At 35.2% G+C, this 14,808-nt stretch overlaps 3 protein-coding genes across 5 annotated transcripts; 1 reads left to right on the forward strand and 2 right to left on the reverse strand.

Moving 5' to 3' along the window:
• Window positions 1-529: 529 nt before the first annotated feature.
• On the forward strand, window positions 530-7,723 carry LOC115992134 (ubiquitin carboxyl-terminal hydrolase 2-like). 2 transcript variants are annotated; one of them, XM_031116211.1, is made up of 6 exons: window positions 530-633; window positions 1,365-1,412; window positions 2,318-2,364; window positions 6,240-6,286; window positions 6,429-6,531; window positions 6,646-7,723. In XM_031116211.1, the coding sequence occupies exons 2-6, from the start codon at window positions 1,382-1,384 to the stop codon at window positions 7,420-7,422; spliced, it is 1,005 nt and encodes a 334-aa protein (XP_030972071.1). In that variant the 5' UTR covers window positions 530-633; window positions 1,365-1,381; the 3' UTR covers window positions 7,423-7,723. The 2 variants fall into 2 exon arrangements, with proteins under 2 accessions (XP_030972071.1, XP_030972078.1); XM_031116218.1 differs by lacking the exon at window positions 1,365-1,412 and having other exon boundaries at window positions 547-633.
• Window positions 7,724-9,601: 1,878 nt separating this feature from the next.
• On the reverse strand, window positions 9,602-13,590 carry LOC115992149 (ATPase family AAA domain-containing protein At1g05910-like). 2 transcript variants are annotated; one of them, XM_031116229.1, is made up of 4 exons: window positions 11,735-13,590; window positions 11,425-11,567; window positions 10,494-10,992; window positions 9,602-10,404 (listed from the first exon to the last, which is right to left on the reverse strand). In XM_031116229.1, the coding sequence occupies exons 1-4, from the start codon at window positions 13,496-13,498 to the stop codon at window positions 9,757-9,759; spliced, it is 3,054 nt and encodes a 1,017-aa protein (XP_030972089.1). In that variant the 5' UTR covers window positions 13,499-13,590; the 3' UTR covers window positions 9,602-9,756. The 2 variants fall into 2 exon arrangements, with proteins under 2 accessions (XP_030972089.1, XP_030972096.1); XM_031116236.1 differs by having other exon boundaries at window positions 10,129-10,421.
• A 26-nt stretch (window positions 13,591-13,616) lies between these two features.
• Window positions 13,617-14,538, reverse strand: LOC115955504 (ATPase family AAA domain-containing protein At1g05910-like). The gene is made up of 2 exons (XM_031073637.1): window positions 13,684-14,538; window positions 13,617-13,637 (listed from the first exon to the last, which is right to left on the reverse strand). The coding sequence occupies exons 1-2, from the start codon at window positions 14,536-14,538 to the stop codon at window positions 13,617-13,619; spliced, it is 876 nt and encodes a 291-aa protein (XP_030929497.1).
• Between the last annotated feature and the right edge of the window lie 270 nt (window positions 14,539-14,808).

Consider the following 14,808-nt stretch of genomic DNA (forward strand, 5'->3'; position numbering starts at 1 on the left):
AGTGTGAGAATTTTTTTTTTTTTTTTTTTTTTGTGATAAAGATAAGTCCCTTAATTTAAGAGATAAAAGAGTTTGGTCAAATAGTGGGGTCCACTATTTTTAATTTATTTACAATTATGTCATTAAAAATATTTTTTGTATCCTGAAAACACCTCTTTATTCGTTTTCCAAAATCATGTTCAAAATTAGAAAAATAGGATACAAGTTTTTGTACACTGTATTTAGAAAATATTAGCCAAACAATAAATTTAAGTGTGAGATCCACAATTTTATAGAGGGCAAAATAAAAAAAACTATACCGTTTATTTCAATTCAGGCGTAAGCTGTGAGTTATAGTTAGCTCAACTGATAAATGTTTTGATGATTGTATAAGAGATCTGGGGTTCAATTGCCGTCTACACAAAAAACCGATTGGTATCATCAGGAGTGGACCCCACTATTTGACCAAACTCTCTTTTAAAAAAAAAAAAAAAAAAATGCTATTCTTTGTTAAGCTTTAAGTGCAGTTTCTCACTCCCTCTCCGAAACTTCATAGTATAAATCCAAACAAACAAATACTTCAAATTAAAATTTAAAACACAAGCTTCCGTAATTTTTGTTCTCGCTCATATTTCTACTTTCCCAGACCCACAGGTTCTCTCTCTCTCTCTCTCTCTCTCTCTCAAATTTGTATGAAAAATTAATAATACATGATTCATTCTCGTTTTCCCTACCCACCAACTGGTTCTACAAGAAAATTGAAAATAAACTTAACTTTCATATAGATTTTAATTATTATTCTAACTTTAATTTATGTATCTAAAGTCTAAAATATTCAGAGTCAGATTCTAGGGTTTCTTGTTCTCCATTTTTTTTTTGCTATGGAAATACTATTTTAGCTTTGTGGGTAGTTATAGTTTCTCCAAAACAAAACCCTTTATAGACATGAAGCCCAGGTTTTGTGAAATGGAATATATGCACAAAAATAACGGGACCATAATTTTGTTGCAATTTATTTATTTATTTTTAAAATTTTACAATTTAGCTTTAATTTTCTTTAAGATTTTATTTTTTTGTTCTAATGAATTAAAATTAGAATTGATCAGATTTCACGTATTCTCTCTCTGCCTTTGTATTGTGTTTTGTGTATAGACGTGTGAGTGAAGTTGTCCCACATTGAATAGTAACGAGAAAAGTGAGTTATTAATATAACATAGTTGGGTTAAAACTCATCACATTAAGCTTTTGGCTTAAATGGGGCCAAATTTTTATTTTTAAATTTTATTTACTATCTACAAATTAATTAAGTAGTTGATTTCCTTTAATCGTTCAAGTTATTTGATGCTTATGTATGCTTTCTAAATTACCTTATTTCATTGTTGCAGCTTATAGATTTCCAGTCATGTCTTGGTGCACAATTGAATCTGATCCCGGTATGCTTTTGAGAATAGTTCTTTTTTCCTTTTGTTTTAAAGATTTTGCAAGATTCTTTCAAATGAAACAGACGATCCTTGTAGCTCAAACTGTTTAGCACCTTTTGATGTTTTCAATAGAGACATTTAGGGTTCAAGTCCTCCCTCTCTGTTGTAACTATCCAATTATCAACCAAAAAATTAAAAAAAAAATGATTATTTTTAAATGAAATAGATTAGTTGATGAAATTGAAATAAGCTAAATCTTGAAGATTGAAAGAAATCTATTATAGGTAACTTCAATCCATCCTTGTTTGATTTTAGCCCAAGGTGGGTGATTTATTGTTCATTGCCACTGTTGATTGTTTTATCATGAAGTCCTTCAAGTTATTTGGTACTGCTCTTTAGCAGTTTCATTTTAGGCGTGAGAGCTCCTTCCCCTGTGGACATTTTATCGGCTAGTTCCATTTAATGCATCAGATTTATGAAAATATAAGAATCGTAAAGTCTATTCACTAACTAGGAATCTTAAAGCTTTTGTCAACGATAGTCTATTCTCCAGTCCTTGAGGAAAAAAAAGAAAATCTCTAGAAGAGGAGAGAGCATTTGTTGAATTTCTGATGGGGGTTTCATCCTAGCCACCTCCCCCCAATCACCCTTGGGAACCTTAACCTCATAAAGAAGCAGTTTAAGTTCCGATTCTTCTGCTGGAGGAATTGGATTTGTTGAACTTTACTGCAACATCATTTCCTTTGTTTTTGTATACATTCTGTTAATTCATAAGAATCTTATAGAATTTCTGACAAGGCTCTTTCCTAGAATTTCTTTTTGTATAAAATTTCAAATGATGCTTTTATGTATGTGCATATGTTTTTTCTTGGTTTTCACGGGGACATTGTTTCTAAAATTTGTACCTTGCATTGCAGGTATTTTTACAGAACTTATACAGCAGATGCAAGTTAAAGGCGTGCAGGTAAGTGTCTTGGATATATATGATATATTTGGTTCAAGCTCAATCAATTTAATGTTGCTAAAAGTGGCCAATGTTTTTGAAAGCTCACCCAAGCTCTTGTCCAAATAGATTTGCCGACCTACTACCTTTTTTGAGTAATATTTCAGTGCAGGGTTTTTTTTTTTTTTTTTTTTTTTGATAGGTAAGAATAATTTATTGAAAAGATGCTACTTCATGAAAAGAGACACGAAGTAGCCTAAAGAATCACATCATGAAAAAATATCTACATATGAATTGACTTTTTGAAAGATGGAACATAATTACTATCTGTAAGACCCAAAGCAAAGGGCCACTCATAAAGAGAACTAATTCAGTGCTGGTGTATTGTCTGGAATATTAATTTGGACTGCCTCTATGCAGCAGAACAAATTTGTATAAACTGGAAGTATTTAGTGAAATGTGTTATGATAAAATGAAAAATGAGTTATTTACATAGGGAATTTTACAAGATTAGGGTCTATATTTGGATTCTAAGTGATTTGGGGTTCCTAAAAATTTCTCCTTGATTGGAGAGGGACTTAGGTAATAGTCACAGAATTTGAAGGGTTTAGATGGCCACATCCACCTAAAAGGCATTTCAAAACTCACTTGAAGTTGTTTCTCAACTTTCAACATGGCATTGCCGCCTTTACCATATTGATACCATTCCTCATTACCATTGCCCAATACACTGCCATCGTTGTCCCCCCCCCCCCCCCCCCCCCAAACAAGTTATTTATTTATTTCTTCCACTCAGGAAAAATAGAGGCCAGTATGTCAAGGCATGCTTTGTGGCAGAAGCTCACATGCTGTACATTGCAGTCTTCCATAAGCAAACTTTCAACGAGGTGCATCATAAGCACAAAATGTTGAACTTTGATCTCAGTTGCTTAATTATTTGCTCTCATTGTTAATACCTCTGACACCATTACTTGTTGCACTAGGCACCATCCACGTACCATGTAGTTGAACTTTGATTTCAGTTGCTTCATTTAAGCATGCTGTAAAACCATGATCCCAAAATAAGTATTAATCAGTTTTACTGCAGTCTTTGAAGTTTTCTTATACTGCAGCACCATTGCTTTTGGTTATCAGGGATTCTGTGGGTAACTTTTTTATTTTTATTTTAAATGTTCATGATAGGTTGAGCTTTTATCTCTCTGTTTTCTTCTTTTGGATGCAAAGGTTGTACATCTTGTTGAGACAATTCTTTGCATCCATCAACTAGCGGTTGGCACATGCGATATGTGTGATATATATTTGCAACTGGTAACGGTTTTAGAAAGAATAAATTTTAGTGTTAGTGCGATTAAAGCAAAGGAGGTAAAACCTTATTAGATAATCATGTTAATTTTTCCATAAAAAAAAAAGTAAAAGATAATCATGTTAATTAGAGAGAAGAATTTATAGGTATCGTGGAACAGATGGGTAGAAGAGTAAAGGCCAAATTTTTATTCATTTTTTTTTTTATTTTTGAGAGGAGAAATTGAAGAGAAAAAGATAAAGAAATAAATTAAACCAATCACTAACCTGTGCGATGCACGAAAGTGTTCATCAAAAAGTTCAATAAATAAAAATATTCATATTAATATTAGATCATTTGTGGAGAAGATCAACATAGTAAAAATAAATTATATGTAGGAAAGGTAAAACATAATTTAATCAATTTTTTTTTTGAGTTTATTTAGTTGCTAACTTGTGCAATGCACCGAGAAGTTTGACAAAAAATATTTATATATGGTAACTTCCCTGCAATTCAGATTCTTTTCCAAATACATATTAAAAAACACCAAGTCACCTTAAATCATACCCAAAAAATTCACTGAACCCACAAATTGTTCCCAATTATAAATTTAAATTTGCAGATAAAATCCCAAACTCTAATCTCAATGCACAACCTTAGAGACCATTGTGATTCAATTAATCTCCTTTCTACCATATAAACCTATCTCATTTGTAAAACTTAGAATTGTTTTCAAAAATTAAATACCAAAACGTTAAGACCAATTCCAAGTTCAATACCAATCCCACCTTCAGTAGTCTACCAAATGAATCAAATTCTCTAACGCATGACCTCATATTTATCAACAATTCTTATCCGAATATATATTCAAAAACACTAAGTCACCTTTGAATTAGTTTGCAGAGAAAATTCTAAACACTAATCTCAATGCACAAACCAACCACAAAATAAATCCAAAAAAAAAAAAAAATCAAACCTACTTCTCAAAATGCCCTAAATTTTCAAATACACAATCTTTGAGTCCATTGTGATTCAATCCGTCTCTGTTCTACTATATAAACCTATCTCATTCGCAAAACCTAAAAATGTCTTCAAAAGTTAAATACCAAAATGTTAAGACCAAGTCCAACTTCAATACCAATCCCACCACTAATAGTCTACCAAATCACTACACAACCAATGTAAAATTTCACCAGATGATTTTATATAATCCTGAAATTTCACCAGGAAGCTAATTAATAACATTATAACATCTCTATATCAACAAATAAACATATAAAGGTAATAACATGGGTTCAAATGCACCACTACATATACTATCAAATTCTTTCCCAATCAATTAGTGAAAATGAAATCAAAAGTTCCAGTACACATCTTTCCAATTTCCATTGATCTGCAAAACAAAGTGACACCACAAAATCTTCAACCAAACCAAAAAGACCCAGATAAAAAGAAAACCCACACTTTAATTGGATTGGTAATATTGGGCATCAAATTTTTAGACATCACATGGTTTGAAGTTGAATATTTTGTCAATAGCATGGCGAAATCACAACGGGATACTCGATATCTCACACTAGAGAGGAGCTAGGTCCGAACTGGCTGATGTTTTTTTTTTTAAACCAACCTAACGAACCTGTTAATACTAATAGCATCAAGAATTGTTTTAAATTATATTTTAACTTTTTTGATTTAAAAAAAAAAAAAATTAAATTTTCAACAGAATAGTTTAGGAACTCATAGAAAAAACAAATATTTCAGAAGCCATCACATGCACACTCAACCTTATCATTAACTTCCCAAAGAAGCCCCATGCCTTACCTTTCCATCTCTCTGTCTTCCTCTTCCTTATGTGGCTTTCTCTCTGAACTCCAAGATAATTTCCACTTTGGTCAGATTCTCTTCTGGATTTCTTGATGTATTCTGAAATTTCAAAGATGAAAAACATATTAGATCAAGTTAAACTCAAGCCTTAACAAACCACAATTCAGACGCAAACACAATCCATTTGCAACTTAAAGTCAAGTCTTAGATGGTACTGACTACAGAAGTGAAGTGTAAAGACAGGGACCGAAGTAGAGAAGGAAGAAACTGAACCGCAAATGGGTCTAAGGTTTTCAGTTTCTCGGTTTCTTGTGTATGGTCTTGTAGTCAGGTTTTATAAAGAGTATTGGTGTAAAGTTAAAAAAAATAAAGAAAAAAGTGAATGAGGTGTAAAATTGTGGAGGGTGCAAAGCTTACGTGGCAAGCTCTAAGGAAGTCAACAAAAAGTCGTAGTCTTTGGTTTTATAGTATATATAGAAAATAGTAAAAATACTGTGATATCATTTTTTATATTACCATGTATGGATTAACAAGTTCGAAGCTTGACATTAACTCAGTGCTTGGGTTTATACAATTGCATAACAAGGATAAATTAAAGATAGAATTTGAAATGAAATACTTGGTTTGAATTCCAGTAGCATATTTCATTTTAGAATATGTGTTTTTTATTTATTCAATATTTCTTATAGATTTTACTCCAAAGAAAAAAAAACCAACCCACCCATAAAGGGGCGTTAGCAGTATCTTTTCTTGTATTTGATGATGATAATGCCTTGATGTCTCTTCTCAGGTAGAGGAGCTATATTCATTGGACCTTGATTCTCTGAACAATCTTAGGTTAGTTCTCTAACATCTCATTGCCCTTTTTTTTAGCCCTTTTCAGGCATACATGTGTTAGCTGAAATATTTATGCTTGAAGTTTTTGTGTCCCCCCTCCCCCTCTCTCTCTCTCTCTCTCTCTTCCCCCTTTAAAATGTAGGCCTGTATATGGGTTGATTTTTCTTTTCAAATGGCGTCCGGGGGAAAAGGATGACCGTGTTGTAATCAAGGACCCAAATCCTAATTTGTTTTTTGCAAGCCAGGTCAGTTTCCCCTTTTTTTTGGGATAAGTAAGGTCATTTTGCCAGGGATTCACTTTTGCGCTTAATAAGTTTGCCAATTTTCCTGATCTCAAGTTTATTTTGATCACTGATTAGGTAATCAATAATGCTTGTGCAACTCAAGCAATCTTGTCTATCCTCTTAAATTGTCTGGATATTGATATTGGCCCAGAGTTGTCAAAGTTGAAAGATTTCACAAAGAATTTTCCACCGGAACTAAAAGGTTTGGCTATCAATAATAGTGAAGCTATACGCACAGCCCATAATAGTTTTGCGAGGCCTGAGCCTTTTGTTCCAGAGGAGCAGAAGGCAGCTGGAAAAGACGATGATGTGTACCATTTTATAAGCTATTTACCTGTTGATGGAGTTCTGTATGAGCTTGATGGATTAAAGGATGGACCCATTAGCCTTGGTCAGTGCTCTGGTGGGCAAGGTGACATGGATTGGCTGCAGATGGTGCAACCAGTTATCCAGGAGCGCATTGAAAGGTATTCCCAGAGTGAGATTAGATTCAATCTCTTGGCAGTCATCAAGAACAGGAAGGAAATGTATACTGCAGAACTCAAGGAGCTCCAGAAGAGGAGGGAGCGTATCTTGCAGCAACTGGCTGCCTTACAGCCAGATAGACTGGTCGGCAATAGTAATGTTGAAGCACTGAACAAATCTCTTTCAGAAGTGAATGCCGGGATAGAAGCTGCTACTGAGAAGATCTTAATGGAAGAGGAAAAGTTCAAGAAATGGAGAACAGAAAATATCCGCAGGAAACACAATTACATACCCTTTTTGTTCAACTTCCTCAAGATTCTTGCTGAAAAGAAACAGTTGAAGCCTCTTATTGAGAAGGCCAAGCAAAAAACAAGCAGCTCTAGGTGAAGGGTATTTCTGGTTAATTATAAAATTAGTTCTGTGAATTTATTCTGGCTTGAAAACATCTGAAGCACATGTTTTCATATTTTCCCCTGGTTAGCTTTAGACACCTGAATTTCTTTTTAGGTGAACCTATTCCAAAATTTACTTGCATTCCCCAGGTAATGAAATATGCTCTCGAGTTACTTTGTTGACATTTTAGGACGTGATTGTGGGAATGAGACAAATCCATGATCGAACTTTGTCAGTACATAGGTTGTCTTGAATATCACCTTTTATTTTGGAAAGCAACAGAAAATTGTATTAATTAGGATTTTTTTATATAAAAAAAAAAGGTGCAAGATATTGGCGACTTCCTTTGGTTAGTGCAAAATTCAACAAAACTTGAGATCCTTTGGCTGGATGTAATGCAATCCCAGTTTTAATCTCAAGCACCCTGGAAAATTAGAGTATAAGGTCACTGGTAAGCAAATGAACTTCTTGAGAACTACTTTTTTACATGCATGTCAAATTCAAAAGAGCAGTGTTAATGTAGAGGCCCGAATTTGAGGTTGAATGTTTAGCTGATTTGGTCATGCTTTATTACAATTGAACAGGAGATATTCTTAGCGCCCGTTAGATCATTTTGGGCCAGATATCACATTGGCGTTTTCAAAACATGATTTTTGGTATTTTTAGGTAAAATTTTGAAAGTGTGCTTTTAGGCCCCATAAACGTGATTTTTTGCATTTTTGCATGGCGTCCTTGAGCAGCAATTCCAAATTGTAACAAAACACAATAATATTACCATCGGAATATACCCTGATATTCTAATGACAAAATGCAATCTATTCTTGGAGAATCTAACAGTGTAACTAGTTGCAGACAACTTGCTGATGACATCTTCATCTCTCAATTTTCTTTTTTTTTCTTTTTTAAATTATTTATTTATAAAAGACGGTAGAGGATTGGGAAGAAATTGAGAGTAAGAAGCAGAGAAAAGTGTTCAGGGAGTATTTCCAAAGAAACTATGGGTCCGTTTGGTACGTGTGTTTAAATAACAGTTTTTAGTTTTTTTGGAAATATTGCATTAAGACTGTGAGAGTTGGAGCTAAGATCTTTTCAGCTTGATACATTCCGCAAAGTGTATTTTATATATTTATATACGAATACATATATATACAAATACACATTTGTTCATATATTTGAGAATATGTACGTTAACCCCTTGTACATTTGTTTGACGAATATTTTCTTTGACTTTAAGTGTTTATATGCACTAAAGTCCTTTAGTCTGCATAAATTCACTTCCTTTAGTCTTTTTCAACTTTTGGGACAGAGGATTGGGTCATAGTTTTTGTATTTTTATCATTTTTTTCTCTAAAAATATAAATTTCCCATAAATTACTCACACTTTGAAACCTAAAATATTGAATTTTATAAACTAATTATATAACCAATTCAAATATATATATATATATATATAAAAATAAAAAAAACGTGTAAACATGCAAACTACCACTATCAAATATAAATTTATATGCATTCAACCACTCAAATTTTAACGGCCAAAAATTAATACAAAACGTATAATAAACAGCACTTTAATATACTAAAATATATGATTATTATAAAAATAAAAAACACCATTACATATTATATATAGATAAAGTTATAAAACATTCAGCCAGAGAAGTGAACAGAATTTAAAATAATAATAATAATAAAAAAGTTGAAAAGTGCTGTAAAACAGTAACAGAGAGAGAGAGTGAGAGAGAGAGAGAGAAATACCGGTGCCGCCTTAGACTGGAGCAGAAGCTTGGAGCGTAGCAGACGAGAAGTCACGTGGGACTACGAACATCATTTTTATTTTCCACCGCTTACAACGTATCATTTGGGCCGTAGATAAGTGAAATAATATAAATAAATAAAAAGGTGAAAAAGTATTATTTAAGTAAAAGAGGTTTCTTTAAAAACCTTCTTCCCTCTCTTTATATGTTTGTTAAAAATATTTAATATTCTCAAAAAAAAGAAGTAAAAAAGGATGTAATATAGATAATTTGATGCGAGTGTTTTTGTAAATTAGTTGTGGAAAAGTAGATTTGTATTGTAAAATAATAGGAAAATTTTGCACCCACTGGTTTTCCACTTTATTCAATATTCCTTAGTATTGTAAAATAAATGAAATATCAAGGCAATATAAAGATATGTAAATATGAAAATATATATTAGCTTCTTTACTCAAGTGGTCACCCGACACCCATACAATGTTAAAATTAGCAATGAATGCATGTATTGTCTCTCTACAACTATCTCAACTTCACATACATATAGAGGAAACGTCAATTGAAACTAAGCGCATCAGAAATTTGCCTCATCCTCGGCAAATTTCAACAAATACTTCAAAATTGAAGGCTTAAGATCATCTTTTACTTTGGCTTTGGTTTCAAAAACACCCTTCATTATTCGTGTGTAAAGCCTTTCAAGCTGTGGAATGTTGTAGCTAGCTGTATGCTCCACAAAAAGCAGCTTGACAGATTCCACTTGGTTTGAAATATTATCACCATCAGACATTATGACATCTTCTGCAGAAGTTTCATGCTGATTACCATAAGCAGAAGAGGTTTCTGGCCTTTCAGGATTATTTGTGTCATGTGTCTGATCAGGTTCCTTAGATGACTTTGCCTGCAGTTGTGAATCTTGATGATGCCTTGACTTATCTTCTGCTGTTGAAGCTGTAGCTAGTGTAGCAATATCAGCATTCTTCTTTGGTCGTTTCATGATTGCCCCATCATAACTTTGATCCAGATTAACCTCTAGTTGGACATTATGAAGTAGTGCACTCGCTCTGCTAACAGTACTTCCCAGCTGCACAACAGGGTTAGATGATGGGAAAGTAAAAGTATAACCTGCCATATCATCTGGCAAATGCACAGGACCACCTTGGGCAGCAATCTTGTCACAGTATGCAACCAATGCAGGGTCCATTTGTGAAAGCATCCCATGCACCTGAGGTAGAAATAAAACTAGGGAATAATAAGTTTATGACATATAAGCGAGCACCCAGAACTCAAAAAGGAATGAACATATAAACTTACTGCATCTTGAAGTTCGTAAGCTCTACTAACAATCCTAGCGCCGTTATAATCATTTCCGTTGAAAGCCTTGGCATTGGATACAATGAGATCTACTTCTTGCAAGAATGTTGAACACGTACTATACTGCTTAGAATCCACACGCTGAAGTAGAGTAGACATGTCCATAGGGTTCTGGATGATTGAACGGTTGTTTGGAGCATCCTCATCCTCATCCAAGACTGGATAATGGAAGGCACTAAACCGTTTATCATATAAAATCCGGTTGCAAACATCTCTAAGGCACATCCGCAATTGGCGAAGGGCATGCTGCTCAGCTTCTATCTTGGCTTTTAACTCAGATACCTTTGGACCACTTGGCAATTTTGGTGCCTTGGGAAGTTCAGGGAGCTGGGAGGCTGACTTGTGCGATTTTTTTGTCATGCCCTCTGACAAAGCAGCTTTAATTAAGTGGTCAAAAAACAATGATTTGTCTTCGGTGGCTGGTTCGCTGACTTGGTAGCTGACCCCAAACAAGAAAACAACAATAACAAACATTAGAGTACAAAATTAACTATAGGCAGGAAAAGAACTTCTGATATGATATAATTGACTTATGAATAAAAGTTCTCAAGAAAATAAAGTTTCATAAGAAGACGTACTTCACAAATTTTAGGTTCAATGTATCGGGTTTAGAAACTATTAACATTAGCCAAAAACGCTAAGTTGAGAAAAACCATAGTGCACATCTAGTAAGCATTTGAAAAATATGCATCAAAAGAGAAGAATTAAAGTTTTCAGAGTCAGAATCTCCAATATAAGACTATTGAAAGAATTGAAATACATGATTTTTTAACATGAAAATTACCAACATTTAAATTAGTACCAGATTACTATTTGAAAATAGCTTTCCAAAAACAGAGAGAGAGAGAGAGAGAGAGAGAGGAATGCATACACTGAACGGTGAGAAAATACTGAAGAAGGCACATCTTCAATTTTAGCAAGTGGAACCGAGGATGTTCCAAGTAACAATATAGGTAAGTCAGAAGGCAGTTCTTCCAGCAAAGTCTGCAGGACAGCCCTGAGCTGCTCGTGTGCCTGTGAGTGCAATGTCAAGCCCATCAAAATTAGACAGCAGAGAAGCAACACAGAGTAGTAGATCAAGGATTTTTGAAGCACATTAAAAAAATAAATATGAATTAAGCATGCAAAAATGGTATATTTAGCATGAAATCCACATCAGTTATGCAAAAATCATCACTCACATTATCCCACCAAAGGTTGAACTGAGGCAAATAGAGTATTGATGGAGTAGTTCTCCTTGCTTCACCAAATATATGTACTAGTGCCTCCTCTGGTGTCTTTGCACTAGGATCTGAAAGAAGAGACGGAAGTCCTAGGGAATGAACAGGAAATTTCTCCATTTCATGTAAAATTGCTGGCCCAATATTATCCAGCCCAGTACCTTCACCACCATAAATCAGAAGTCGGGGCCTATAGACAGCAGCAAAACTATAGGAGGGGATAGAAAGCTTGGTCAACTCTGATGACATTGCAATTGGAAGAAATATATCTGATATAGTATTCATGACTTTCTGAAGATGTCTTTGTAGACATGGCGCAACTACTGAAGATAGTGGCCTAGAGTGCACAACAGCACCACGGTGAGCAGCTGGGGTAATTGTTGACATGGCCTCAATAAAGTGATACTTCTCAACTTCTACTGAATCAACATCAATCACAAATTTGTCATCACTTGTGTAAACCTGAGGATATTTTTCACGAAAAGCACAGATGGCAGCTTCAGTGCACAGAGCTTTTAAATCAGCTCCACAGTAGCTTACACAACAAGCTGCAAGTTCCAATTTTAGTTCCTCGGAAAGAGGATGTTTCCATTTTCGAGTGTGAATGTCCAATATTTCAGCACGTACCTCATAACCAGGCAAAGGAAAGTTAAATTCACGATCAAATCGACCAGGGCGTCGCAAGGCTCCATCAATGGCATCAATCCTGTTGGTTGCTCCAATTAAAACAACTTGTCCACGAGAATCAAGACCATCCATTAAAGCAAGCAACGTAGACACAATAGAATTATGAATTTGCTCTTGTTTGCTAGACCTCACAGGAGCAAGTCCATCTATTTCATCAAAAAAAATGATGGAGGGCTGATTCCTTTGTGCTTCCTCAAAAAGTAGTTTCAATTGTCTTTCGGCCTCACCAACCCATTTGCTTAGAACATCAGCTCCCTTACGCATGTAAAAACTCACTTTCTGGCCAGCCTTTGAGGCAGCACAGGCTAATGCTCTGGCAATTAATGTTTTCCCAGTGCCAGGAGGACCACATAGCAATACTCCTCTTGGTGGGGTGATGTGATAACTTGCAAAGAAATCTGGATATAATAAGGGAAAGAAAACCATTTCCTTCAAAGCATCAATATATTTAGAAAGCCCACCAATATCATTAAAACTAACACTCTGATCATCAACCTGTAAAGGTTGAATGTCTGCCCCTACCTTAGAGCTCAGGCCAGCAGTAAAAGCATTACCTTGATTCTGATGATCCCAACCTGATAAATATGCAGCAACGTCATTCAATCCCCATACTGTACTTGTCCCGTGCATCTCTTCTAGTCCCCCAAGAAGCCAAGGAAGTCCAGATCTGCTCCCACCACCTCCCCCACCGCTGGGAATTACTGCAGGACCTTGGTCCAGCTCATCCACAAGAAAAGAATCATCAGAAGAATCTTCAGCTGGACGCTTATGAACTCTTGATCCACTACCGTTCCTTACACCCCAACCAACCTTATAATTAATTCCCATTCCTTGGTGTAATACTCTTTGAGAAGATCTTATTGGTCTTGGACATGGCTTACCTTCTTCCTGCATAGACACTCTTCGTATATCTGCACGATTTCGCAAATAATATCTCCTCCCTCCCTCTTGTTGTTCTTTTCCCTCTTCTTCATCATCACCATCGTCCTCTCCTTCATCATCATCCTCATCATCTTTACCCTCATCTTCTAATTCCATAGACAGTTCTTGAACATATGCATGATTTTGGAGATCATATCTCCTCCTTCCCTCTTGTTCATCATCACCTCGGACTGCAACCTCTCCTTCATCTTCACCTTCACCTTCACCTTTATCATCATCTCATTTTGATTATCATCTGAGACGGTATCAATATTATCGACAACGTCATTCCCAAGATTAACCTTGTCATGATCTTGACCAGCCTTCTCTACTGAAGTACCTTCGAACTCCATAGACAGTGTTCGTATACCTGCATTTCGGAGATTGTATCTCCTCCTTCCCTCTTGTTCAACATCACCTTGGACTGCTTCCTCTCCATTGTCTTTACCTTCAACTTTATCATTGTCTTCATTTTGACCATCATCTACATCTGCGTCAATATTATAGTCAACATCATTCCCAATATTATCCATGTCATGATATTGATCAGCCTTCTCTACTAAAGTACCTTCTAATTCCATAGACAGTTTTTTTAAATCTGCACAATTTCGGAGATCATATCTCCTCCTTCCCTCTTGTTCATCATCACCTTGGACTGCATCCTCTCCCTCATCTTCACCTTCAACTTCACCTTTATCATCATCTGAGTCAATGTCATTATTGTCAACATCATTCCCATTATTATTATGAACCATGTCATCATCTTGACCAGCCTTCTTCTTTACTGAAGTAGTAGAAGTACCTTGCTGCTCATCATCATCATCAGACACTACACACAACCGTTTTTCTTCTCTTGCCATTGCTTTAGGTATTGTTGGTTTAGTCTCCTCCATATTAATCTTCCTACTACGATTGGGAGATGATAACTCATCATCATCGTGCCTCATAGTCATGGAGGGTCTCATTAAATCTTCTTCTTCTTCTTCATTCTCTGTTCCAGAAGAACTCTCCGTGTAATCCTCCTCATTATTGGGAGTAGTGTGGACACACAGCATTTTGAGAATCTCAGATGCGGTAGTCCTGCTGGTCTTGCTCTTGCTCCTGCTCTTTTGCTTCCTGATGTTACTTGTATAGTACATATACGTCCTTCTGTACATTTTTGGCCGCCTCTGCAGCCTATTGCTCGTTCGCACCGCCATTGCCTCTCCTCCTCCTCTTGATTTCTTCAAGCAAATTCTTTACAAATCCTGTGAGGAAATTAAAAGGTTTATGAAAAGTGTGAGAAGTTCTAAGTAACATTTTTATGGAATTTTTTTTTCTATCAGAAGAGTTATGGAATGTTGGGATTATAAACTAAATATTTAGCAATATGCAAATCAGATAGAATTTCCGTTCTCTTATTTCTTTTAAACCCAACCAGTTTACCT

Source organism: Quercus lobata, chromosome 1 (genome assembly GCF_001633185.2).
Source record: "Quercus lobata isolate SW786 chromosome 1, ValleyOak3.0 Primary Assembly, whole genome shotgun sequence".
NCBI classification, from domain to species: Eukaryota; Viridiplantae; Streptophyta; class Magnoliopsida; order Fagales; family Fagaceae; genus Quercus; species Quercus lobata.

What these genes read in the sequence shown, in the direction of transcription:
- LOC115992134 (XM_031116211.1), top strand. Translation starts at nt 1,382, where the DNA reads ATGTCTTGGTGCACAATTGAATCTGATCCCG. An exon ending in CACAATTGAATCTGATCCCG is followed by an intron (nt 1,413 to 2,317) that starts GTATGCTTTTGA and finishes CTTGCATTGCAG; the next exon opens with GTATTTTTACAGAACTTATA. An exon ending in ATTTGTTTTTTGCAAGCCAG is followed by an intron (nt 6,532 to 6,645) that starts GTCAGTTTCCCC and finishes ATCACTGATTAG; the next exon opens with GTAATCAATAATGCTTGTGC.
- LOC115992149 (XM_031116229.1), bottom strand. Translation starts at nt 13,498, where the DNA reads ATGGAATTAGAAGATGAGGGTAAAGATGATGAGGATGATGATGAAGGA. An exon ending in TCAACCTTTGGTGGGATAAT is followed by an intron (nt 11,568 to 11,734) that starts GTGAGTGATGAT and finishes TTGCACTCACAG; the next exon opens with GCACACGAGCAGCTCAGGGC. An exon ending in CTTACGAACTTCAAGATGCA is followed by an intron (nt 10,405 to 10,493) that starts GTAAGTTTATAT and finishes TTTCTACCTCAG; the next exon opens with GTGCATGGGATGCTTTCACA.
- LOC115955504 (XM_031073637.1), bottom strand. Translation starts at nt 14,538, where the DNA reads ATGTACAGAAGGACGTATATGTACTATACAAGTAACATCAGGAAGCAA. An exon ending in CTGGTCAAGATCATGACAAG is followed by an intron (nt 13,638 to 13,683) that starts GTTAATCTTGGG and finishes ATACCGTCTCAG; the next exon opens with ATGATAATCAAAATGAGATG.